Consider the following 27,912-nt stretch of genomic DNA (forward strand, 5'->3'; position numbering starts at 1 on the left):
GCCTACCAAACCTCGCTTTCATGTATTAGAACCTAGGTCGTTCCGCGTGTCCGCCATTTTTGAATACGGTGTATTGCTTTGTGCGTCTTCAATCTGAACGGCAACATGAATGAGTTCACCTGGTTATCAGGTAACCGGCCGTTTCGCCTATCGTCTGTTCGTCTACCTCTGAGAGTCGGTTCGCCTACGTCCAATATGTCAGTTCGCCTACGATTCATATGTACAAGCTTTAAAACTGAATTGTTCAAAAATCCTTGTCGAACCTCGTTAAACCACCGTTTATGGTCTTTGTGTTTACTTGTGACTCGTGCGGCCTATACTAAAGGAGGTGCGACTTTTCATTAACATATCATTCAAAAGGAAATGATAGTTCATTTGACAAAGGATTGTAAACAACATTACCATTCATCAATCATATCGCTGCAAGGAAGGGTTACGTTTTTGCAAACTTTTACCAGGGTGGGAATTGAACCCACGACCTTCGGGTTAGATCACCCCTGCTCTACCGACTGAGTTACAAGTTCAGACGAAAGCAAGTAGTGGGAATTTAAGATGTCAATGTTATGATTATGTACAAGGACAAGGAAGGGTTACGTTTGTGTAAGGCTAACGCTCACGTGGTTCATGTGGGTAGAAAACTAGCACTTCACGTTACCCTCTAATAGTTAAGTCTGTTGAATATAAGTGCTACACGGCCAACGTTTGCAAAAACGTAATCCTTCCTTGTACTTTTACATGTTCGTTGCCGTGACATTGACATCTTAAATTCCCACGACCTGCTCCCGTCTGACCTTGTAGCTCAGTCGGTGAAGCAGCGGTGATATAACCGAGAGAAAAAAGGTTTCTTATAGCTAATATATGTGCTTTAAACCAACAGAGTCGAGTACGCCGTCCTCTTTGCCAGAGTTATCCTTACCCGTTTCTTTGGCACGCCCGTCAGACCTCGGAACAGTGGTAGAAGTGACTTTGTTCTTTGCCCCGCTACTAACACTGTGGGAATTTATTGTTTCATTCTGACTTTTCTCTAAAAGGAAAAGTAAACAATTTATGAAACCATGGATAACAAAGGGAATAACAACAGCAAAACTATTGTCAAATACTTTTGGAATGTTCGTGGCTGATCTCACGCGGCGTTTCGTCTCGCCAAAGACTCTTCACAGACTTTGGAATTCAAAGTCTCTCTTGGCCGCAAATTCTAGATGTTGACAGTCTGGCCCTCAATCGCGGAAGGATTCCCAACCGTGTAATCACGAGTTAAATTTATACAAAAGCAAAACTATTGTCAAATACTTGTGAAATGCTCGTGGCTAGTCTGACGCGGCGTTTCGTCTCGGCCAAGAGACTCTTCAGAGACCTTTAGAATTCAAAGTCTCTCTTGGCCGAGACGAAATGCCGCGTCAGACTAGCCGTGTTAGACTAGCTGTTTAATAAAAACAGCTATACGGAAAAAGAACGAACGTTTTATCGCCAATAACTTGATAAATATAAATTATATAGAAACAGTATTCGAGGGTTAACTCGTGCAAGCAAGAAATTAGCCTGTGTGCTGAAGCGTTTTCCGTTGGGTGTGACCGAAGAGAACTTTTGACCAAGCAAAAAATGAAGAGAAGGGGGAGGGGGAGAGAAAGGAAGGAAACGCTTGTCCATAAACCTCGACATTCCGCAGAACACATTGTAAATTCAATACGTTTTACAAGCAGAAAAATCTTCAGACGACAGGGAGAAATAATTCTCGCACTTATCTGGAAAATTTAAGCAGGAATCCGAGAGGTTTTCTCCGGGTACTCCGGTTTCCCCTCTCCTCAAAAACCGACATTTGACTTGATTTACTTTCATTGTTCATTTCAGTTTACAGTGTCCCCACTTAGCGCTCCAGCGCTAGAACGACTAGACACTTAAATAAAGTTCCTTTCCTTTTCCTTTCCTTTTTATCCATGACTAGGAGCAAACAACTTCCATACTAAGCCTATGTTCACGGTATTTTTACAGACACAGGAGCCCATGGATTATCAAATGACGTCAAAGCGAAATGCCAGTTCCACGGAGAGATGACGTTGTTTGCATCCGCCTTCGCTAAGCCAATGAAAATTCGCGCTCGTTTGTTTTTCTAATCTAATTCGCTCTTGGAAATACTTGTCACTGGAGAATTACCTCCTATCAAAGCAGCAGTGAAAAAGAGTCATAATACGGCCTAGAAAAAGATGACTTCACGAAATTTTACCTTCTACCCTTTTATGTCACAAAGGAGACTGAACTAGCCATCTTCCAATACATCATCATCCATCGCATTCTGCCCACCGAAGGTTTATTATATAAATTGAACATGATCGATTATCCAACTTGTCCTTTAAAATGTGACAGATACGCAAAAACAGTGCGCTTTTTTACAGAACATTGACACGAATTTTTTCCCCGTAGCTACTATGGAAACAGTGTATAAGGGCTTAGTTCACCCACATTTTGAATACTGTTCTCCTTTGTGGGACACCTGCGGCAAATTATTGAAAGATAAGCTGCAAAGACTTAATTGACTCTCTTTCATGAGAAACACTTGATGATAGGCGGCGGTATGCAAAGTCATTAAAGTATTAAATATGACTACACCGTCCTCGGCCTTAGAAAGTCTTTTGTTAGAAGGAATGTCGATCAGGTTAATTACCATCTACGCCATAGGGAAACCGGATGTGACACTTCCTAAACCAAAAAAGGAATTTCCAAAAAGAAGTTTAATAATAATAAGGCTGACAACACTGTTAAGTTTTAAATTTAGTGGTGCTATGCTTTGGAACCAGCTCTCGAATGAAGCAAAACTCTCCGTGTCAATCCCTTAATTCATTTAAGAAGCTTACCGGCATTAGCAAATAGTTGGTTCTTGCTAAGATGTATATTTTTATACCAGTTTTTTTCTGTTAAAGTAGTAGTATCAGTAGCAGAGGTAAATTTTAGTATTAGTTTAGTATTTTAATATATCGTTTTATGTGTCAACACGCACGCCCTCCATGGAAACCAGCCGAGAGTTGTTTGGACTAGCGTGTTTCTTTTTTGATTTAAATATTTTAAATAAAGTATTATCTACCTACCTACGTACCTACCTACCTACCTACCTACCTACCTACCTAATTATTTAAGTTTTTGCTTCTCTTAGACCTACATCGTTAGAGTTGGAATGTTCGTTAAGATTTAATATTTTGTCTTGGTTTGTTTAATTTGTATGTTATCGTTAATATATATTGCTAACTTGCATAGTATTTTTAATGATCAATAGACAGGTAGTAGTGGTAGTGGTGGTAGTCAATTTTGTCAGAAGTAGTGTAGAATGTAAATAAAAAAATAAAAAAGAAAAAAAATAAAGATCTCCTTTCGAACAACCTGATTACATTTGTACATCGACACTAGCCGCTAAATTTGTTTTGAGTTAACAAATTTGCATACGTGCGTTGAAATGTGATACGCGAGGAGACAGGATTTTTATTTCTCTGACAAATGATTTTGTCATTGTAGTGTAAAATGAAGTTTATTTGGGAACGCAACAATATTTCTTTAACTTCCTGGTTAATCCATTTTATTGCTATGACTTGCTAGTGCGAAATGTGTTTACATGGAACTCACGCTTTTTGTGAATTTTGAGTGTCATGAAATCACATCATTTGCGTGACAATATTTTCCTTTACTCTAACACAAAAACATTCAGATAGTAACAAATTTCATATTTATGAACCATTTCGTCTGCTTTTGTCCTTGTCAGCATTGTGATTTGCGATAACTCGCAAGTCTGTTTTTGTATCTCATAGATGTTCAGCTTTTCAATTACATGGCCGCTCAACCTCGCGATTGTGTAAATAGTTCACCCTGAAGTCACAGCCGCCATGTTTGTGCCCTTAAGCAAAGAAACGGCGGCCATATTTGTGTACCGACCCAATCCTCTGGGAATTGAACTCTATTATTATGCAAACATTTTCTTTTGTTTTCGTTGAAAATCATGGCTGTTGATCACGTGAGTGAAAACCAACAATACGTTTCTCAGGAACCCGACAAACAAGGCTTCCTGACCCGACAGATGAAATGTAAATATTCAGTTAAATATTACAACAAAATTAAAAAACCAAAGACGGAAGTCTCTTGGCTAAAAAGTACGTTGTTATACTCTGAAAACAACGAACGATTAACATTCTTTCCCGTAATTCATTCAGTTGACACAAGGTGATCACGTGCACCTTTACTCAAGACCGTGTTTGTTATCTTTAAACTGAATTTATTACCAAAGCTTAAAAAACTAAAAGACCTCAAAATGGGACAGGATATTACAAAATAATTAAAGGTGTAAACGTGTGAGCCAAAGGGCCTCTGCTGGCGCGACATGGTTTTAATGACCCCCCACTTGAAAAAATTAACTGGAACCCTGCAGTTCAATACCACCCAATTCAATGCCTTCTGTTTTTGTGTAACACGTACCACAGGCAGCCCAGTGTACACTTTTACAGAGCGTCCTGTTTTTTGACTAATTTCCACCAGAAATGAGGGAAAGATACCAAACATTCGAAAATAACAGTACAGGCGAATAACAAAACAAATTTGGAAAGAAAAGACACCCTGACCCCGACTCCGCCTTTTGGCTACTACCATTTAAGACATTAACAGGGATAAAATTACTTTGTGCATCATCAATCTGAACGTCAACATGAATGAGTTCACTCAGGAGCCACAGATTTTTTGGCACAACACATGGGGTTGCGTGGACCTTGCGCTTACGGTCTCTATCCCTGATTATGGCTCCTGGTTCACTTGGTTATCAGGTAACCGGCGGTTTCGCCTACCGTCTTTTCGTCTACGTCTGAGAGTCGGTTCGCCTACGTCCAATATGTCACTTCGCCTACGATTCATATGTACAAGCTTTAAAAATGAATTGTTCAAAAATCCTTGTCGAACCTCGTTAAACCACCGTTTACGGTCTTTGTGTTTACTTATGACTCGTACGGCCTATACTAAAGGAGGTGCGACTTTTCATTAACATATCGTTCAAAAGGACATGATAGTTCATTTGACAAAAGATTGTAAACAACATTAGCATTCATCAATCATATCGCTGCAAGGAAGGGTTACGTTTTTGCAAACTCTGACCAGGGTGGGAATTGAACCCACGACCTTCGAGTTAGATCACCGCTGCTCTACCCACTAAGCTACAAGTTCAGACGAAAGCAGGTAACGGGAATTTAAGATGTCAATGTCAGGAATATGTACAAGGACAAGGAAGGCTTACGTATGTGTAAGGCTAACGCTTACGTGGTTCATGTGGGTGGAAAACCAGCACTTCACGTTACCCTCTAATAGTTAGGTCTGTTCAAATATAAGTGCTACACGGTCAACGTTTGCAAAAACGTAATCCTTCCTTGTACTTGTACATGTTCATTGCCGTGACATTGACATCTTAAATTCCCACGACCTGCTCCCGTCTGACCTTGTAGCTCAGTCGGTGAAGCAGCGGTGATATACCTGAAGGAAGGATTCTAATAGCTAATATATGTGCTTTAAACCAACAGACTCGAGTACGCCGTCCTCTCTGCCAGAGTTATCCTTACCCGTTTTTTCAGCATCGCCGTCAGACCTCGGAACAGTGGTAGAAGTGACTTTGTTCGTTGCCGGCCCGCCACTAACACTTGTTTCATTCTGACTTCTCTCTAAAAGGAAAAGTAAACAATTTATGAAAACATGGATAACAAACGGAAAAAGAACAAACATTTTATCGCAAATAACTTGATAAATATAAATTATATAGAGACAGTATTCGAGGGTTAACTCGTGCAAGCAAGAAATTAGCCTTTGTGCTGAAGCGTTTCCGTTGGGTTTCACCGAAGAGAACTTTTGACCGAGCAAAAAATGAAGAGAGGGGGGAGGGGCAGAGGAAGGAAGAAAACGCTTGTCCATAAACCTCGAAATTCCGCAGAACACATTGTAAATTCAATACGTTTTACAAGCAGAAAAATCTTCAGACGAGAGGGAGAAATGGTCCTCGCACTTATCTGGACAATTTAAGCAGGAATCCATGAGTAGCAGCAAACAACTTCCACACTAAGCCTATGTTCACGATATTTTTACAGACACAGGAGCCCATGGATTATCAAATGACGTCAAAGCGAAATGCCAGTTCCACGGAGAGATGACGTTGTTTGCATCCACCTTCGCTAAGCCAATGAAAATTCGCGCTCGTTTGTTTTTCTAATCTAATTCGCTCTTGGAAATACTTGTCACTGGAGAATTACCTCCTATCAAAGCAGCAGGGAAAAAGAGTCATAATACGGCCTAGAAAAAGATGACTTCACGAAAGTTAACCTTTTACCCTTTTATGTCACAAAGGAGACTGAACTAGCCATCTTCCAATACATCATCATCCATCGCATTCTGCCCACCGATGGGTTATTACATAAAATGAACATGATCGATTATCCAACTTGTCCTTTAAAATGTGACAGACACGCAAAAACAGTGCGCTTTTTTACAGAACATTGACACGATTTTTTTCCTCGTAGCTACTATGGAAACAGTGTATAAGGGCTTAGTTCACCCACATTTTGAATACTGTTCTCCTTTGTGGGACACCTGCGGCAAATTATTGAAAGATAAGCTGCAAAGACTTAATTGACTCTCTTTCATGAGAAACACTTGATGATAGGCGGCGGTATGCAAAGTCATTAAAGTATTAAATATGACTACGCCGTCCTCGGCCTTAGGAAGTCTTTTGTTAGAAGGAATGTCGATCAGGTTAATTACCATCTATGCCAAAGGGAAACCGGATCTGACACTTCCTAAACCAAAAAAGGAATTTCCAAAAAGAAGTTTAATATAATAAGGCTGACAACACTGTTAAGTTTTAAATTTAGTGGTGCTATGCTTTGGAACCAGCTCTCGAATGAAGCAAAACTCGCCGTGTCAATTCCTTAATTCATTTAAGAAGCTTACCGGTATTAGAAAATAGTTGGGTCTTGCTAAGATGTATATTTTTATACCAGTTTTTTTCTGTTATAATAGTAGTATCAGTAGCAAAGGTAAATTTTAATATTAGTTTAGTATTTTAATATACGGTTTTATGTGTCAACACGCACGCCCTCCATGGAAACCAGCCGAGAGTTGTTGAGACTAGCGTGTTTCTTTTTTGATTTGAATATTTTAAATAAAGTATTACCTACCTACCAAGAGAAAATGAGGGGACACAGAGGGAGGCTCCCAGTCCAGACCTTGGGATATGTCATGTCCACGAAAGTTATTTTTAGACGAGCGGAAGTCTTCCGAGACGTCCGCATGCAGGGTAACCTCGGTCCAATGTTTGAAAGAAAATATATATTCATCGGCCCTCCACGTGCGCCATCATTTACTCTTTTCACTAAGAACCTGCGAGCGAGGTAAGACTGCATGCGGACGTCTCGGAAGACAGACTTCCGCTACAACAAAGACTTCCGCTCTTCTAAAAATAACTTTCGTGGACATAACATATCCCGGTCAACGCACTGAGCCTCCTTCTCTGTCCCCTCATTTTCTCTTGCTACCTACCTAATTATTTACGTTTTTGCTTCTCTTAGACCTACATCGTTAGAGTTGGAATGTTCGTTAAGATTTAATATTTTGTCTTGGTTTGTTTAATTTGTATGTTATTGTAATTATATTGTCCTAACTTGCATAGTATTTTTAATGATCAATAGACAGGTAGTAGTGGTAGTGGTGGTAGTCAATTTTGTCAGAAGTAGTGTAAAATGTAAATAAAAAACTAAAAAAGAAAAAAAATAAAGATTTCCTCTCGAACAACCTGATTGCATTTGTACATCGACACTACCCGCTAAATTTGTTTTCGGCAGAACATTTGTATCTCTTAAAATACCAAAATTTCTGCTAAGATATTCTCGAATCAAACCTGCGTTTCTGCCGATAGAATGCATTTTTACCATCAGATGAAGATTTGCTTCTCCATAGCATCTCCATAGCACATTATAATTTGAAAACAAGACACTTTTAAGATCACAACTGGTGGATTATCTTATCGCCTAAATTTACGATTCTTGTGGCTAATCTTGTCGATATTTCTTTGACATACCTTTGAAAATTCTTAACTTGATGCCATTTAATGTGTGTACTAATGTATGATGCCTTCTAATGTGTGTGCTCCAAAACTGGCAAACACATAGCAGTCGAAACGTCCTTGGCTTCCCCAACTATTAAAACCCAAAAAACTAATATTCGTGTTATGTAGTGGTACTTACGCGAAAATGATCCCAGACAAGCAATTCCAAAAACCGCCACTAAACATATTATATTTTTCATAACTTTGACGCCGACTTGCAGAACGGATATCACAGATCACAGATCCACTTAAGGTGTTCGATTCCTTATCTGTATGTCTTTGTTGAACCAATAAGTTACCAGAGAATTTTCAATTTGGTTTCAGTGTTCTACATAACAGCACACTTACATTGCTCACTTAGATTTCGGCTCGACGGGCGATAGTTGTTGTCGAAGTCCATTACTCGTCGCGGTAGCCTCGCAGCTCCTACAAGGTCTCACCTGATTGGAGACCACCCTTGAGGTTTAACAAAAGAACAAATAACAGAAGCAATGGACCCTAGAGGATAGAGTTGCAGCCCTTTTGTTTTAGGCCTAGGGTCCATTGTTTCTGTTATTTGTTCCTTTGTTAAACCTCAAGGGTGGTCTCCAATCAGGTGAGACCTTGTAAGAGCTATGGGGTGACTCGTCGCTTTTAAGATTCCAAATATTTATTTTTCACCACCTGTCTTGTTTATCCAATTGACGTTCCATTCTTGAGCTCCATAAGGATATATTTTGTTTAAAGATGCACTAAAACGCCATGAGCGTTACAATGACTTTCGACGCCATGGCAGGTTATTTAAATGTTCTCCTGTGTGCACCAGGGATCATCATCAATCATGTTTTGTAATATGCGAGCATAACTGAATAGTTTTTATGGCAATAGTAAAGCATTTTCGTGTCAAAATGAAGTTGGCGTCTTTCTGTTGTGTTAACTTAATTTAATATACCATGCTTCGTGATTTCCACTCTCAAAATTACCTCCAGAACCTACTTTTTGCGTAGAATAAGCTTTTAGAATAATGTTCTTGTCTTCTGTGGTAATACTTGACGATTCGGAAGCATTTTGTGAACAAATATTTATAACGGGTCACACGTGCAACTTGATCGCCCGAACTTGCCCGATTATGCATAGCATCCACTTGGCCTTATGACATCCCATTGAAAAAAACTCGTAAAATATTTGCGGACCGGTCGATTTCCCTGAAATTCAAAAATTCCTTTGTTAAGCATGAGAATTCGACGAAAAGGTAAATGCGACTGAATTTGTTGCGTGCTTTGCTATTTTTGTATTCCAGAGTTTTGAAGCAAGCAACCGTGGACAATTTTCCTGTCGGTGTACGTTGGATCAGTGGCTTGATCTGATCGGCGTTATTTCAAGTTGAGAAACTAAATGTTTTAAGCAAGAGCCGATACAACGTAGATTTGATTTGATTTGATTTTAGTGGGTTACTATATTTCGGCTGGCCAAACCAGCCTTCTTCAGGTACCATGAGAGTGTGATTGTTGTGCAAATTTTGACAGAATATTAAATTATGAAAAATATCTACGGACAGATCGTAAAAAAATCTTTATTTTTAGCGGTTATTTGAACATAAAAGATGCAACGCTCGACGAGAAATAATATTTTTGTTGATATTTGAAAGAAGAAAAATTTCGCGGGAATCAGGACGCGGTGAAAATGAGTTAACAAATTTGCATACGTGCGTTGAAATGTGATACGCGAGGAGACAGGATTTTTATTTCTCTGACAAATGATTTTGTCATTGCAGTGTAAAATGAAGTTTATTTGGGAAGGCAACAATATTTCTTTAACTTCCTGGTTAATTCAATTTATTGCTACCACTTACTTTGCGACGATTGTCTACATGAAACTCGCGCTTTTTGCGAATTTTGAGTGTCATGAAATTACATCATTTGCGTGACAATATTTCTCTTTACTCTAACACAAAAACATTCAGATAGTAACAAACTTCATATTTATGAACCATTTCTTCTGCTTTTGTGCTTGCCAGCATTGTGATTTGCGATAATTCGCAAGCCTGTTTTTGTATCTCATAGATGTTCAGCCTTTCAATTACATGGCCGCTCAACCTCGCGATTGTGTAAATAGTTCACCCTGAAGAAGGCTTCCTGACCCGACAGATAAAATGTAAATATTCAGTTAAATATTACAACAAAATTAAAAAACCAAAGACGGAAGTCTCTTGGCTAAAAAGTACGTTGTTTTACTCTGAAAACAACGAACGATTAACATTCTTTCCCGTAGTTCATTCAGTTGACACAAGGTGATCACGTGCACCTTTACTCAAGAGAGTGTTTGTTATATTTAAACATATTTGAACATATCGTTCGAAAGGACATGATAGTTCAGTTGACAAAGGATTGTAAACAACATTAGCATTCATCAATCATATCGCTGCAAGGAAGGGTTACGTTTTTGCAAACTCTGACCAGGGTGGGAATTGAACCCACGACCTTCGGGTTAGATCACCGCTGCTCTACCGACTGAGTTACAAGTTCCGACGAAAGCAGGTAGAAGGAATTTAAGATGTCAATGTCATGAATATGTACAAGGACAAGGAAGGGTTACGTTTGTGTAAGACTAACGCTTACGTGGTTCATGTGGGTAGAAAACTAGCACTTCAAGTTACCCTCTTATACTTAAGTCTGTTGAAATATAAGTGCTACACGGCCAACGTTTGCAAAAACGTAATCCTTCCTTGTACTTGTACATGTTCATTGCCGTGACATTGACATCTTAAATTCCCACGACCTGCTCCCGCCTGACCTTGTAGCTCAGTCGGTAAAGCAGGGGTGATATAACCGAAGGAAGGATTCTTATAGCTAAGATATGTGCTTTAAACCAACAGACTCGAGTACGCCGTCCTCTCTGCCAGAGTTATCCTTACCCGTTTCTTTGGCATCGCCGTCAGACATTGGAAAAGTGGTAGAAGTGACTTTGTTCGTTGCCGGCCCGCCACTAACACTTGTTTCATTCTGACTTCTCTCTAAAAGGAAAAGGAAAGATACCGAACATTCGAAAATAACAGTACAGACGAATAACAAAAAAAAAAAATTGGAAAGAAAAGACACCCCGACCCCGACCCCGCGTTTTGGCTACTACCATTTAAGACATTAACAGGGATAAAATTGCTTTGTGCATCTTCAATCTGATCGGCAACATGAACGAGTTCACTTGGTTATCAGGTAACCGGTCGTTTCGCCTACCGTCTGTTCGTCTACGTCTGAGAGTCGGCTCGCCTACGTCCAATATGTCAGTTCGCCTACGATTCATATGTACAAGCTTTAAAACTGAATTGTTCAAAAATCTTTGTAGAACCTCGTTAAACCACCGTTTACGGTCTTTGTGTTTACTTGTGACTCGTACGGCCTATACTAAAGGAAGTGCGACTTTTCATTAACATACCGTTCAAAAGGACATGATAGTTCATTTGACAAAGGATTGTAAACAACATTAGCATTCATCAATCATATCGCTGCAAGGAAGGGTTACGTTTTTGCAAACTTTGACCAGGGTGGGAATTGAACCCACGACCTTCGGGTTAGAGCACCGCTGCTCTACCGACTAAGTTACAAGTTTAGACGAAAGCAGGTGGGGGAATTTAAGATGTCAATGTCATGAATATGTACAAGGACAAGGAAGGGTTACGTTTGTGTAAGACTAACGCTTACGTGGTTCATGTGGGTAGAAAACTAGCACTTCAAGTTACCCTCTTATACTTAAGTCTGTTGAAATATAAGTGCTACACGGCCAACGTTTGCAAAAACGTAATCCTTCCTTGTACTTGTACATGTTCATTGCCGTGACATTGACATCTTAAATTCCCACGACCTGCTCCCGCCTGACCTTGTAGCTCAGTCGGTGAAGCAGGGGTGATATAACCGAAGGAAGGATTCTTATAGCTAAGATATGTGCTTTAAACCAACAGACTCGAGTACGCCGTCCTCTCTGCCAGAGTTATCCTTACCCGTTTCTTTGGCATCGCCGTCAGACATTGGAAAAGTGGTAGAAGTGACTTTGTTCGTTGCCGGCCCGCCACTAACACTTGTTTCATTCTGACTTCTCTCTAAAAGGAAAAGGAAAGATACCGAACATTCGAAAATAACAGTACAGACGAATAACAAAAAAAAAAATTGGAAAGAAAAGACACCCCGACCCCGACCCCGCGTTTTGGCTACTACCATTTAAGACATTAACAGGGATAAAATTGCTTTGTGCATCTTCAGTCTGATTGGCAACATGAACGAGTTTACTTGGTTATCAGGTAACCGGTCGTTTCGCCTACCGTCTGTTCGTCTACCTCTGAGAGTCGGCTCGCCTACGTCCAATATGTCAGTTCGCCTACGATTCATATGTACAAGCTTTAAAACTGAATTGTTCAAAAATCTTTGTAGAACCTCGTTAAACCACCGTTTACGGTCTTTGTGTCTACTTGTGACTCGTACGGCCTATACTAAAGGAAGTGCGACTTTTCATTAACATACCGTTCAAAAGGACATGATAGTTCATTTGACAAAGGATTGTAAACAACATTAGCATTCATCAATCATATCGCTGCAAGGAAGGGTTACGTTTTTGCAAACTTTGACCAGGGTGGGAATTGAACCCACGACCTTCGGGTTAGAGCACCGCTGCTCTACCGACTGAGTTACAAGTTCAGACGAAAGCAGGTGGGGGAATTTAAGATGTCAATGTCATGAATATGTACAAGGACAAGGAAGGGTTACGTTTGTGTAAGACTAACGCTTACGTGGTTCATGTGGGTAGAAAACTAGCACTTCACGTTACCCTCTAATAGTTAAGTCTGTTGAAATATAAGTGCTACACGGCCAACGTTTGCAAAAACGTAATCCTTCCTTGTACTTGTACATGTTCATTGCCGTGACATTGACATCTTAAATTCCCACGACCTGCTCCCGTCTGACCTTGTAGCTCAGTCGGTGAAGCAGCGGTGATATAACCTGAAGGAAGGATTCTAATAGCTAATATATGTGCTTTAAACCAACAGACTCAAGTACGCCGTCCTCTCTGCCAGAGTTATCCTTACCCGTTTCTTTGTTATCGCCGTCAGACATTGGAACAGTGGTAGAAGTGACTTTGTTCGTTGCCGTCCCGCCACTAACACTTGTTTCATTCTGACTTCTCTCTAAAAGGAAAAGTAAACAATTTATGAAAAAATGGATAACAAAGGGAATAAAAACAGCTATACGGAAAAAGAACGAACTTTTTATCGCCAATAACTTGATAAATATAAATTATATAGAAACAGTATTCGAGCGTTAACTCGTGCAAGCAAGAAATTAGCCTGTGTGCTGAAGCGTTTTCCGTTGGGTTTCACCGAAGAGAACTTTTGACCGAGCAAAAAATGAAGAGAGGGGGGAGGGGGAGAGAAAGGAAGGAAACGCTTGTCCGCAAACCTTGACATTCCGCAGAACGCATTGTAAATTCAATACGTTTTACAAGCAGAAAAAGCTTCAGAAGAGAGGGAGAAATGGTTCTCGCACTTATCTGGAAAATTTAAGCAGGAATCCGAGAGGTTTTCTCCGGGTACTCCGGTTTCCCCTCTCCTCAAAAACCGACATTTGACTTGATTTACTTTCATTGTTCATTTCAGTTTACAGTGTCCCCAATTAGCGCTCCAGCGCTAGAACGACTAGACACTTTAATAAAGTTCCTTTCCTTTTCCTTTCCTTTTTATCCATGACTAGGAGCAAACAACTTCCATACTAAGCCTATGTTCACGGTATTTTTACAGACACAGGAGCCCATGGATTATCAAATGACGTCAAAGCGAAATACCAGTTCCACGGAGAGATGACGTTGTTTGCATCCGCCTTCGCTAAGCCAATGAAAATTCGCGCTCGTTTGTTTTTCTAATCTAATTCGCTCTTGGAAGTACTTGTCACTGGAGAATTACCTCCTATCAAAGCAGCAGGGAAAAAGAGTCATAATACGGCCTAGAAAAAGATGACTTCACGAAATTTTACCTTCTACCCTTTTATGTCACAAAGGAGAATGAACTAGCGATCTTCCAATACATCATCATCCATCATATTCTGCCCACCGATGGTTTATTACATAAAATGAACATGATCGATTATCCAACTTGTCCTTTAAAATGTGACAGACACGCAAAAACAGTGCGCTTTTTTACAGAATATTGACAAGAATTTTTTCCCCGTAGCTACTCTGGAAACAGTGTATAAGGGCTTAGTTCACCCACATTTTGAATACTGTTCTCCTTTGTGGAACACCTGCGGCAAATTATTGAAAATATATTTTGTAACGTTTTGTTAGTTTCACGAGGGTATGTATGTTAGGTTGCATAATACTGCTGAAGTATTTTTAGCGTGCTTGTAGGTGTCTCAAGGGGCTAGTACACTATTTAAGGGTTGTTAAGTTATGCAAGAGCCATTCGAGGCATCTCTTTCAACCCTAGTTTTTTTTTTTTGAATATTTTAAATAAAGTATGACCTACCTACCTACCTACCTAATTGGTTAACTTTTTGCTTCTCTTGGACCTACATCGTTAGAGTTGGAATATTCGTTAGGATTTAGAGTTACGATATATTGTCTTTGTTTAATTTGTATGTTATCGTTAATATATATTCATTGCACTAACTTGCATAGTATTTTTAGTGATCAATAGACAGGTGAGTCAGTTTAGTGTCGTTATGTTGGCAGTAGTAGTGGTAGTGGTAGTAGTCAATTTTGTAAGTAGTGTAAAATGTAAATAAAAAACTAAAAAAGAAAAAAATTAAAGATCTCCTCTGGAACAACGTGATTGCATTTGTACGTCGACACTAGCCGCTAAATTTGTTTTTGGCAGAACATTTGTATCTCTTAAAATACCAAAATTTCTGGTGAGATATTCTCGAATCAAACTTGCGTTCCTGCCAATTGAATGCATTTTTACCATCAGATAAAGATTTTCTTCTCCATAGCACTCCATAACAATCGGTGGATTATCTTATCGCCTAAATTTAACATTCTGGTGGCTGATCTTGTCGATTTTTCTTTGACACACCTCTCAAAATTCTTAACTTGAGGCCCTCTAATGTGTGTACTAATGTATGATGCCTTCTAATGTATGTGCTCCAAAACTGGCAAACACATAGAGGTCGAAGCGTCCTCGGGTTCCCCAACTATTAAAACCCAAAAAACTAATATTCATGTTACAGTGGTACTTACGCGAAAATGCTCCCAGACAAGCAATTCCAAAAACCGCCACTAAACATATTATATTTTTCATAACTTTGACGCCGACTTGCAGAACGGATAACTCTTGCTCCACACAGTTTAAAAGCCAGATGGCAATTGATTTTTAAATTTCGTTTTTCCTTAATTACTTCGAAAACATGACCAGCGGTGAGCCTTCGCGGTCCGCTGTTGAACACACACGCAAATTGACGGCTTCAGTTGACGGCTTTTAATTACCACTACCAAAAACATATGCGAACTACACTCCTTTTTTTGTAAGAATGTCGAATTTTGGGGCTGAGGCTGAACGTTATTATTATTAATTTTTTTGCTATTTGATGTTTAAGCGCGAAGACGCTCTTGCAGTTGTGTGGCTGGACTACAAAGTTATTGTTCTTAAGTGTATCATCCAAGTCATCACGAAAAACAAATAAGCCAAATAAAGACGTTGTTGTCAACTAACCGGATATATTCTTTTTATGTTTTTAAAACTTTGCTTAATACAGCCTAAACGTTCCTATAAAAAAACGGTTTTCAGTTTATAAAAGAAATGAGTATAAACTCAAACTGTACTATTTTCTTAAAACTATTCAAAACAGAAATAGAACCGATTCGCGCGTGCTTCGTCTAGAGAGAAAACATTTTCGTGAAATTCCAAAGGGTTTATTACTAAAGAGTCTTTGCTGCTGGTTATTTACCACTAGCAAGGAGAAATTGTATCCTGATGGAGATCAGCGTGCAAAATTCGCTCAAATTTATTGAGATAGATTTGGGGTACAACTATGAGGAAAGGCATAAAAAATATTGTCAAACAACATCGATTTTTTAAAAAACCCATTTCTTTTTTTTTTTTTTTTTACAGAAAACCCAAGTTTAGTTTAATACCCAGCCAAACGACTATAGTAGCTGCGAACACCTGCAATAAAGTCCGCCTTCTCAGTCTCAATTTCGACTTCACGAACTGAAATTCCACTTAGCTCATTTCACAAATGTCACACTGTGGAAATTGCACTCTGTGTGTTTGTCTAGCTATACCGACACAAAATTAGATATAAATAATTCTCAGATATGCAAGTCAAACGCGACGGCGCACAATAAAAAGCGTGGGGGATGATTTGTCAATAGGACGTTTTCAACCAACCTCTAGAGACACTAGAGCTTGAACCTAATGAGAGATTCTTTGTTTTCGTCCACCAACATGGCGGTGATGACGTCTATCTAAAAGTGAGGCCAAACATTTTTATGGAGTAGTGCGTATAAACAAGCATAGCATTTACAGCTTATTTTAGCATTTATAAACGCAAAGTTAATTTTCCCATATAAAGGCTATAAATCGTATATCGAGCTTGGCCTGCCTGTGGTGTGAGAGAAAAGAAAAAGTGTGAGGTGATAATGACCAGTTAAAGAAATAATTTTATTTCTTGCGTTTCACCCTCCTTTGTTGGATTTCTTTTCAGCGAAATATCGCTTAAGCCTAAGAAAAAAATTGAAAAAACAAAAAGACAAAAGACTAAGGCCCGGGTTAAACGCCGTACTTCACATGAGCCGAACCTAATTACACTTTAGGTCGACCCAAACTAGTTATGTTCGCCTGTTGAGTCAAACGTCGAACTAAATTCAGCCGAACTTTAATTATATATAACTGACCACGAAAATAAATAGCAAAACCGAGATCGAGGCTGTCTCATACATCAACATGATTATGCATTTGGTTCGGCTCATGTGAAGATTGGCGTTCGACCCAAAGGCGATCTTCAGCCGTTATTCCCGCCTGGAGTGGCCGTGAAGAACGCCTCAGCCGATCCAAATAAAACCAGTCGAACTTAATTGGATCAAACACCGTACTTCACATGAACTTAATTCATGTAAATTTGTTGAATTGAGTTCGGCTCATGTGAAGTACGGCGTTTAACCCGGGCCTAATTTACATTATCAACTCCGTTGATAAAACCAAATTTTAGAAATAATGTTGTCTTACATTTCACCCTCCTTTGTTGGATATCTTTTCAAAAACAAAAAGACAAAAGACTAACGATAAAACGGAGAAAAAACAGAGATAGTGAAAACGTTTAAACGCAGCCGATTTCGGGCCCGATCTTTCATCCGCTGTGATGTTTGGTTTCGGAGTCCGTTTGTTTACAAGGGAAGGGGGGGAAGCCTTCGTCCAATAAGGGGCTCGAGTGAGAATATCGGACGCCGAGTGTTTCTCTTTTTAAATCCACCTTCGGGGTACTACTTGAAACGGGGTCCACTTAACTCTTGCTAGCTAACATTACGGAGTCCGTTAGTTATTGTAGGATCCGGGTTCTGTATTGGGACTCTGTTTCTTTTGATCGGTCTCGGGTGCTCAGGAACCCAATATGATCCAGAATATCGGGCGCCAAGTGTTTTTCTTTTTAAATCCACTTTCGGGGTCCTACTTGAAATGGGGTCCACTTCACCTTTGCTAATATTACGGAGTCCGTTAGTTATTGTAGGATCTGGGTTCTGTATTCGGACTCTGTTTTGATCAGCCTCGCGTGCTCAGGAACCCAATATGATCCCCTAGAGCTAAAGATGCCTAGAAGTTGAAGCAAGAACAAGTGTGACTTTGAGAAAGTTATCTGAAAAGCGTTTACTCGAGTTATCGTGATTTTGTAATTTATCCACATCGTTCAGAGAGTAAAAGGTGCTGCAAGTATGCAGGAATTAAACTCGTAAGAACATAGAGAAAGTTTTTAGGGAAAATTGAACATTCGTTACCCAGGTTGGTTTTTTTGTGTGAAGGGTATTCATGGATTTCACATGACGTCACGGCCGCCATGTTGGTGTCCCCAAACAATGAAATGGCGGCCATGTTGGTGTCGCAATCCGATCCTCCGGGAATTGAAAGCTATTATTATGCTAACGTCTTCTTTTGTTTTCGTTGAAAAACATGGCTGTTGATCACGTGAGTGAAAACCAACAATTGGCGGAAGAATTCGAACTCCGGAGGACGCAGGACATAGGCAGATATGTTCGAAGATGGAACTGGTAAAGGCCCAGGCAAAAGGGATTCAACATCCGTTCGATTTTGATGAACAGCGACAACTTTGATATTTACCTGGGAAGTTCCACTCACCTGAAATTGAAGTGGTTTTCAGGGAGGTCCTGCATTCTATCGAATTGGAATTTAGAGATGTTGGTTTTGACTAAAGGGGAAAACCAGAGAACCCGCAGAAAAACCTCTCGGAACCGAGTAAAGAACCAACAACAAACTTAACCCGCGTATGGCCACGAGTCAGGAATCGAGCCCGGGCCACCCTAGTGTAAGGCGAATGCTATATAACCACTAAGCCATCCCTTTTTGAAACCGTTTGGTCCCCATCCCGCTTTCAACTGTGTTGAAACATGTTGAATCCAGGTTAAATCGATGTTGAATGCGCTTTTAAACTCTTCTTTGACATTTCTTTTGTTATCGAAAATGTTAAATGAAGTTAAAGCCGTTTGCTATCCTCTTTCAACAATGTTGGGTACGCGCGTGCGCACTAATCGGTCTCTCGATGACGTATGCATTCCCGTATCCATAGTAATAAGTCCTTATCCGTTAGAGCGAGTTTCAATCGAGTGTCGTAAAACCAAAACCAAAGTGATTACTTTGTGATAGCAACAACCGCGGCTGCCGCCTGGGACTGAATACCGGGCATCCCGTGAAGCTTTGTTGAATCAACTGTTGATGATGTGTTGAAACCGCTTACCCAACCCGGCAGTCACTGTTAGTTTGAAACGTGATGTTTTCTCCGTTATTTTTTTACATTATCGCTAGTACGTGTTTCAGTATTTCTTTACGGATTATCACCTTCATAGATAACGTTTAGTCACCGCTGTAATGGTTGCGAATTCCTTCCCCTAACACCCGCATAGGAAATGCGTAATGTTTTCTGAGTTGTCGCAGGCACGTTTTGCTAGTCATAAGTTTTAGTGTTTTCCACAGTAGTTCAGTTCTAGTGTAGACTTTGTACGGTCAACTCCTTCATCCACCTGGATTTTAGTTGTATCTACACTCGTGCTCATCGTCAAGTTCTCTATAGAGCTTTTAGTCAAGACTAGCATTGGTGCGTGTGCAAACCAAAGTAAGTTTTACTATTTTCTTGATTTTAGTTTTTTCCACTATTTAGTTTCGGTTTAAGTTTAAGTTTTTGCTTGCCTTAGTCTATTAATATATTTGCTTTGGTATCTAGTTTTCAATCAGTTTTTTAATCGTTAGTACTCAGCATGGATTTATTGATCAATCTACACTGATGTGATCATTGTCAAGTTTCTGTCATCGTATTCTATAGATTGTTGATCAGCTCGTTTGATCTCATTTCTTGTTTTATTTCATTGATGTGCTATTTGAAATTATTAACGTTTACCTTAGCCTTGTATATACCTTTGGTTACCTTTATAGGTAGTTAATTAGCTAAAATTAGTTTCTGTTTTGCTTTTATCGCCTTTCAGTTCGAACCGACTTTCATCGTCCTTACGACGTTGTGATCTACCTCTCAACTCCGCGACCTTTGGCCCGTCGTTTTAATTGCAAGGCTGTACCACTAGGAACTTTGAGCATTTCCGTTCAATAAACCTTCACGCTATTGCTTTAATTCGTCGTGTTCGTCCTTAACGCTGCGCACCGTGTTATTACGTAATTTGCTTGGTTCATGTTCTCCTCGTTCCACCGAGTAAATTTACATTTTGTTCGAATTTGATGCACAATTGATTGAATGTCCTTATTATCAATTCACGGCACCTTGAAGGAATTCGAAGAATTTATTGACTAATCAACTCTGTCAAGCACTCCCACGGAGTACTAACATTTGTCAATCATCGCAAAAGTGCGAAAACTTTGAGCCGTATCTGTTACCGGTAGTCGTATTATCTAAAGGATCGTAATGGATTCCGGAAATGGACAATTAAACGATCATTTGAAGGCCGCCCGCTCTTTGGCAAAGTCTGGCGTGACCGGAAAGGTCAATAAACTGCACGAGTTAATCGCCGCGCGCGAATCAGCGGACGTAATTTGCAAAGCGCAAGTTGAACTTAAGGAACTTTTAGATGGATTCAGATCTGCTCACGAAGCGTATCATCATCAATTAGAAAATGTAACCGAGCGCGAAACATCTTCTCAATATTACAACTCTCTCATGGAGCTAGCCAATGAACTCGAGAGAGAAATCAACGCTTGGCTTACACACCCAGAAGCACAGAAATTGCTTGTAGATCGAAGCGCTTACGTCAACCCTGATGATTCCGCCAGCAATGTCGAAAGCCGCGATATGTACACGCGCTCAGCAGTCAGCTCCTCAATCAGAAGTACCGCCAGTTCAAAGGCTAGATCTCTCGCGAAAAGGGCTGCGCTTGAAGCGAAGGTGGCTACACTTAAACAGCTGCATGACATTCAAGTTGAGGAATTAAGACTCCAACAGCGAAGGGCAGAGATCGAACTTCAAGGCGAGATAGCCGAAGCCGACGCTGAGACACGCGTCTACGAACAAGTCGAAGCTGAACTAGCAAACAATCGCAAAACACAGCATGATATGCCTTACTCAACGCCGTTAGTGCGAGATCCAGTTGCCATTCACGAGCTACCACTCGTTTCTAGTGGGTATAAGGAGCAATATGTACCCAAATCGCCGGTAGCAAATCCACGTGCACTCGAATCGCGCGAATCGTATGTGCCAAACGAACACAGAAACAACCGCTCTGGAGGTATTCAGGATGATTCATTCCGACATCTGATGGAGAATCAAGATCGTCAAAACTACGCTCTCCAGCAGTTAATTCAGCAACAGCAACAGGGCGTGATGGCGCTTACACTTTCGCAACCAAGCTTGCAGGCTTTCAGTGGAGATCCTATCGACTACCTGGATTTTATACGCGCCTTCGAGCATCTAGTCGAAAGTAAGACGTGTATTCAGAGCGCCCGCCTGTACTACCTTGTGCAGCACACTACAGGTCCAGTACAAGAGCTTATGAAGAGTTGCCTATCCATGCGTGAAGACGAAGGATACAAAGAAGCCAGGAAGCTACTAAAGGAACGATACGGGCAGAATTACAAGATTGCCGCCGCGCACGTCAAACGGCTTGTAGACGGTCCCGTAATAAAAGCTGACGATGGGTCAGCGCTTCAGCAGTTTTCCATCCAACTCACTAGTTGCGTCAACACGCTCAGGGAGATTGGCTACATAAGCAAGCTGGACAGCCAAGATAACCTTAAGAAAATCATTGACAGGCTTCCGTACTCATTGAGGGTCAAGTGGCGCGACACAGTAGACAAAATCGTAGAGACTGAAGCACGAGACGTTACCGTAGCTGACATAATGAAGTTTGTCATCGCCAGGGCTAGAGCAGCCTCCCATCCAGTGTTCGGTAGAGTTGCAATAGAGACCAAACCCAAGCAGTCTCTCCCACCAAAGGGTCTAAGAAAACACCCCAAGGCTGACGGATTCTCTAGTCAAGGAAAAGCTGATGACTCGTCAAAGACAACAAATGAAATTACGAGCAAGAAACCCGAGTGCCCTCTCTGTAAGGCCGCGCATTGGTTGCCTCGCTGTGAAAAATTTCGAAAGCAGTCCCTTGATGAAAGGACAAAGTTCATTCAAGATAAAAAACTGTGTATAAACTGCCTCTCTCCTGGTCATTTTGTTCGCTTGTGTAAAAGGCAAAGCTTCTGCAAGGTTAAAGGATGCACCTCAAAGCACTCGTCTTTCCTTCACCCAATTAACAACGAGAATCAATTAAACGCTCAATCTCCTGACGTCGGTGGGGTGCTTTCTACCACCATGCATCCAGCAGGTGCGGACGCACAGTCTATGGGCGACACAAATTTAGCCAACAGCAGCTATGTGAAGTCAAGCTTTTCTTCTAGCTTTACTGCGACTGGGCTGGCAATCGTTCCTGTTTACGTGCAAGCAAAGGGAGGACAACCGGTTGTCGAAACGTACGCCTTTCTGGATTCTGGTAGCAACACTTCCTTTTGTACAGAAAGCCTTCTAGAGAAACTCAATATCAAGGGAAAGAAAACAAAGCTTACTCTAACGACCTTGAAGGGCGAAGAAGACCCGGTCGAGTGTTCCCTAATGAGCTTGCAGATTTCTGATCTCAACCAACAAAACATCGTTGAACTGCCTGAAGTTTACTCAAGATCTAGGCTACCCATCCCAGTGGATGCTATTGCAGACCAACAAGACGTGAACCGCTGGCCCTACCTGAAGGGTGTAACTATTCCAAAGATTGAAGCTGAGATTGGGCTGCTCATTGGAAGTGATGTTCCCCAAGCGCTACAGCCAAGGGAGTTCAGACCGAGCGAGAACGGCGGTCCCTTCGCTACAAGAACCGTGTAAGGCTGGGTGCTAAACGGCCCGTTAGGGAGAATCGCCCCCAAGTCCTCGATTGCGAATTTCGCCCAGGCAGAAAAGACCCTCGACCAGCAGTTTAGAGACTACTGCAACCTGGAATTCAACGATACGGTTTACGAAACCAAAATGATGTCTCAAAACGATCGAAGGGCCCTAGATATTATGGAGAAAACGGTGAAACTAGAAAATGGCCATTACGAAATTGCACTGCCTTGGAAAACATATCCCCCGAATCTTCAAAACAACAGGACCATTGCCGAACGCCGCTTAGAACTATTGCGCAAACGATTAAGAAAGGAGCCAGTAGTGCACAAAAAATACAAGGAATTTATGCATGACCTACTGAGCAAGGATTACGCAAGGAAAATTGAAAGTCAAGAAATAGGACCTCTTGGCGCTCTCTGGTATCTGCCACATCATCCGGTATTCAATCCTCAAAAGCCTGAAAAGATTAGAGTGGTGTTCGATTGTTCTGCAAAGTACTGTGGTACTTCACTAAATGACCAGCTGTTACAGGGGCCGGATCTAACCAATTCTCTTGTTGGTGTCCTCTCAAGATTCAGGGAGGAGAAGATTGCACTTATGTCAGATGTCGAAGCAATGTTCCATCAAGTCCGAGTTCGACCTAGCGACTGTGATGCCCTTAGGTTTCTGTGGTGGCCCAGCGACTGTGATGCCCTTAGGTTTCTGTGGTGGCCTGATGGTAACTTAGATAGCCAACCAGAAGAGTATCAAATGAGAGTCCATCTATTTGGCGGAGCTTCCTCTCCCAGCTGCGCTAACTTTGCTCTGAAGAAAACAGCTGAAGAGAACAAGACAGACTTCGACGTTCAGACTGTCGAAACAGTAATGCGAAACTTCTACGTCGACGACTGCCTGAAGTCAGTTCCCACAGATCAAGAAGCTATTAACCTCGCGGACCAATTGCGCAAGCTGTTAGCAAGAGGCGGTTTCAATCTCACCAAATGGCTGTCGAATTCAAAGAAGGTACTTCAGTCGTTGCCAGAGTCTGAGAGAGCTGCACAAGTCAAGAGCCTAGATTTCGACAAGCTCCCCATTGAAAGGGAGTTAGGGATTCAGTGGGACGTATCTTCTGATCACTTTGGTTTCACCATTGTTATCAAGGACAGACCAGCAACAAGGCGAGGCTTGCTGTCCATAATCAGTTCAATCTATGACCCGCTAGGGTTCGTGGCACCATTTATATTGAACGCAAAGCTAATCCTTCAAGATTTGAGCCGCAAGAGGTTCAGTTGGGACGATCCGATACCTGAAGGCTACTTGCGCCGTTGGCAGGCCTGGTTACAAGAACTTCCTAAACTCGAGGATCTGAAAGTCGACCGCTGCTTTAAGCCATTTAACTGTAAAGAGATTACCTCAAGCGAACTCCATCACTTTTCCGATGCATCACAGCAGGGTTTTGGCGCCGTCACCTTCCTCAGAATCTCAGACCGAAGTGGTGCTGTTAAATGTACGTTCGTCATGGGCAAATCAAGGCTGGCACCCATTAAACCGGTCACAATTCCTCACCTGGAATTGTCAGCAGCCGTCATTGCAACCAGACTGGATCGAATTTCTCGAAACGAGCTAACCTTGCCAGTAACCAAGTCTTCCTTCTGGACTGACAGTACCTGCGTTCTCCGGTACATTGAAAATCAAGACAAGCGGTTTCAAACCTTTGTTGCCAACCGTGTAGCAACAATACATGATGCTTCTTCTCCCTCCCAGTGGAAGTACGTAAACACACAAGATAATGAGGCAGATGATTCCTCCAGAGGTGTGCCAGCAGATTCCCTTCAACGCTGGATTAACGGCCCAGCCTTTCTCTCCTCACCTCCCGAAATGTGGCCTCAAAGACCAGCAGGCATGGCAAACGCGTTTCCTGATAACGACCCCGAAATTAAGACAGACAAGAGTGTATACTTACTCAGTGCATCCACTCGAGATCCTGTCGCAGAAATCATCGAAAGATTCTCTTCCTGGTCGCGCCTTAAGAAAGTCGTTGCCTGGATATTGCGATTCAAGAGTAACCTTCACAAATTGATCAAGAGCAGAAAGTCTAAGGAATCTCCACAAATCAAGCCTTCAGGCAAGATCAGCCCCATTACCGTGACGGAGTTGCGTGAAGCAGAACATGCAATCCTTAATTACGTTCAGTATCAGTTCTTCGCGAAAGAGTACGAAGGATTAAAGAGCACAATTCCACCGAGCACCAGCAAACACAAGGTCCTCAAGTCAAGTAGCATTCACAAGCTCGACCCCGTCCTTATTCAAGGCCTTCTGCGCGTTGGTGGCCGTCTGAAACGTGCATCAATCGACACAGATGCCAAACACCCGATCATCCTACCAAAGGATCATCACGTGGCCAAACTGATAGTTCTTTACTATCACCACGTTTCTGGACACTCAGGTGTAGAGTACACCCTGTCCCTTATCCGTCAGAGATACTGGATAGTAAATGCCAGAGCCGCTGTACGTAGAGTGCTACAAAGGTGTTTTACCTGCAGAAAAAACCAGTCCCCTACAGGTCGACAGAAGACAGCTGATCTGCCTGTAGATCGCGTGACGCCCTGTAAACCACCTTTCACCTTCACAGGTGTCGACTGCTTTGGTCCTTTTGAAGTCCGTCGTGGAAGATCCAAGGTCAAGAGATATGGCGTTATATTTACCTGTTTAGCTCTCCGAGCAGTTCACATCGAAGTCGTGAGCTCACTAGACACAGAGTCCTTTATCAACGCCTTACGGAGATTTATTGCAAGAAGAGGCCTACCCGAAGAGATACCTTCTGACAACGGAGGCAACTTTGTAAAGGGTGAGAAGGAGCTTCGAAATGCAATCAACTGTTGGAACCAGTCTCAGATCCACAACTATCTTCTTCAACGCACTGTCAAGTGGACCTTTAATCCTCCAGCTGGTTCCCATCACGGTGGAGTGTGGGAACGGTGTATCCGTACCGTGCGCAAGGTGTTAAAAGCTTTGACCAAAGAACAAGTGCTAGACGACGAAGGTCTAAGTACTCTGATGTGTGAAGTCGAGGCCATAGTAAACGGTAGGCCAATCACCAAACTCTCTGATGACCCACGTGACCTTGAACCACTGACTCCCAATCATCTGTTGCTGTTGCGAGCAGGTCCTGCTGTTCCACCTGGAATCTTTTCTAAGTACGATTGTCACAACAAACGCCGCTGGCGTCAAGTACAGTACCTTGCTGACGTGTTTTGGCGACGTTGGGTGCGTGAGTATCTACCCTCTCTCCAGGAGCGGCAAAAATGGAACAAGCAGCAGAGAAACTTTGCAGTAGACGACATTGTGTTGGTACTCGACGACAACAAACCACGTAATTCTTGGCCACTCGGTCGGGTCCTGGAGGTGTATACTAACAGCAGGGATGGGTTAGTACGCTCTGTCAAGCTGAAGACCAGTACATCGGAGCTGGTTCGTCCAATCAACAAAATTGTCCTACTGGAGGCAGCTGAATTCCCAAGTAACAGTAACTAAGTATTCTAGTATGAACACTGAACTCTAAAAAAAAAATCCATTGTAAATGGATTCAACTTTATTGGACATTATGTAATTGTTTATTAGCGATTAACTTTAGTTTTGTTAGTCTAGTCAACCTCATGTTTAAAACCATTTTTTCCTTCTTCTTGTAAAGGCTATCTGCAGTATTGCCTTTAAGGGGCCGGAATGTTGGTTTGAAACGTGATGTTTTCTCCGTTATTTTTTTTACATTATCGCTAGTACGTGTTTCAGTATTTCTTTACGGATTATCACCTTCATAGATAACGTTTAGTCACCGCTGTAATGGTTGCGAATTCCTTCCCCTAACACCCGCATAGGAAATGCGTAATGTTTTCTGAGTTGTCGCAGGCACGTTTTGCTAGTCATAAGTTTTAGTGTTTTCCACAGTAGTTCAGTTCTAGTGTAGACTTTGTACGGTCAACTCCTTCATCCACCTGGATTTTAGTTGTATCTACACTCGCGCTCATCGTCAAGTTCTCTATAGAGCTTTTAGTCAAGACTAGCATTGGTGCGTGTGCAAACCAAAGTAAGTTTTACTATTTTCTTGATTTTAGTTTTTTCCACTATTTAGTTTCGGTTTAAGTTTAGGTTTTTGCTTGCCTTAGTCTATTAATATATTTGCTTTGGTATCTAGTTTTCAATCAGTTTTTTAATCGTTAGTACTTAGCATGGATTTATTGATCAATCTACACTGATGTGATCATTGTCAAGTTTCTGTCATCCTATTCTATAGATTGTTGATCAGCTCGTTTGATCTCATTTCTTGTTTTATTTTATTGATGTGCTATTTGAAATTATTAACGTTTACCTTAGCCTTCTATATACCTTTGGTTACCTTTATAGGTAGTTAATCAGCTAAAATTAGTTTCTGTTTTGCTTTTATCGCCTTTCAGTTCGAACCGACTTTCATCGTCCTTACGACGTTGTGATCTACCTCTCAACTCCGCGACCTTTGGTCCGTCGTTTTAATTGCAAGGCTGTACCACTAAGAACTTTGAGCATTTCCGTTCAATAAACCTTCACGCTATTGCTTTAATTCGTGGTGTTCGTCCTTAACGCTGCGCACCGTGTTATTACGTAATTTGCTTGGTTCATGTTCTCCTCGTTCCACCGAGTAAATTTACAGTCACCATCGTTCAACAAAATCGAATGGATGTTAAAGCAAATGTTGAAGCGCTTTGCCCGGGTCTTAAGGGCACGTATACTCATGATCCGGTGAGAGGAACCTAATCAAACGACAGATTTACAGCATTGGAGTGATGAACCCTGGAAGGTACAAGGGCGAGAAATAGGCCAAAGACCACAGGGAGAAAGACAGCGGAGAAAGAAAGAAACCGTGCAGGCGGGATGAAAGAGCTGGAGTGTAGCCAGGAGAGATAAGACAAGCACACAGCTAATTCTTGCTGGCTCTGTTTCCGTTACGTCATACTTGCAGACAATAGTTTTCATACATATACAAGTGACGTCACACCTGCAGACAATAGTTTTTATGCATGCAGAAGTGACGTCACCTTACTGGCTGCCGAGCCGTAACTATCGTTTGATCAAGAAATTATAAGACTCTCGTTCAGAGATTACAAAGAATTTAAATTTTTTCGATTGTAATGTTCACAGACAGTAAACTAAATTTAGGTGGACGCCAATCATATGTTTCTATGGCAACAGTCCTGTTCACTTGGCGGCAGTCGAATTCGTCATGGAAACTTAACATTTGATTGACGT

The 27,912-nt window shown here is 41.3% G+C and overlaps 2 protein-coding genes across 2 annotated transcripts in view; one reads left to right on the top strand and one right to left on the bottom strand.

The window, feature by feature from the left end:
• The window catches only part of LOC137977393 (uncharacterized), a 21,775-nt gene extending 10,389 nt beyond the window's left edge, over positions 1-11,386 (bottom strand). The window contains exons 1-3 of the mRNA XM_068824613.1: positions 11,320-11,386; positions 11,001-11,099; positions 917-1,024 (exon numbers count right to left, since the gene is read on the bottom strand). Of these exons, the coding sequence (XP_068680714.1) occupies positions 917-1,024; positions 11,001-11,099; positions 11,320-11,386 (274 nt within the window). The remainder of the gene's footprint in view (positions 1-916; positions 1,025-11,000; positions 11,100-11,319) is intronic.
• Positions 11,387-21,305: 9,919 nt separating this feature from the next.
• LOC137975509 (uncharacterized) lies at positions 21,306-26,166 on the top strand. Its single transcript, XM_068822621.1, has 2 exons — positions 21,306-23,315; positions 23,352-26,166. The coding sequence occupies exons 1-2, from the start codon at positions 22,795-22,797 to the stop codon at positions 26,164-26,166; spliced, it is 3,336 nt and encodes a 1,111-aa protein (XP_068678722.1). The 5' UTR covers positions 21,306-22,794.
• The last annotated feature ends 1,746 nt before the right edge of the window (positions 26,167-27,912 follow it).

The sequence above is a fragment of the Montipora foliosa genome, chromosome 11, assembly GCF_036669935.1.
Source record: "Montipora foliosa isolate CH-2021 chromosome 11, ASM3666993v2, whole genome shotgun sequence".
In the NCBI taxonomy this organism is placed as follows: domain Eukaryota; kingdom Metazoa; phylum Cnidaria; class Anthozoa; order Scleractinia; family Acroporidae; genus Montipora; species Montipora foliosa.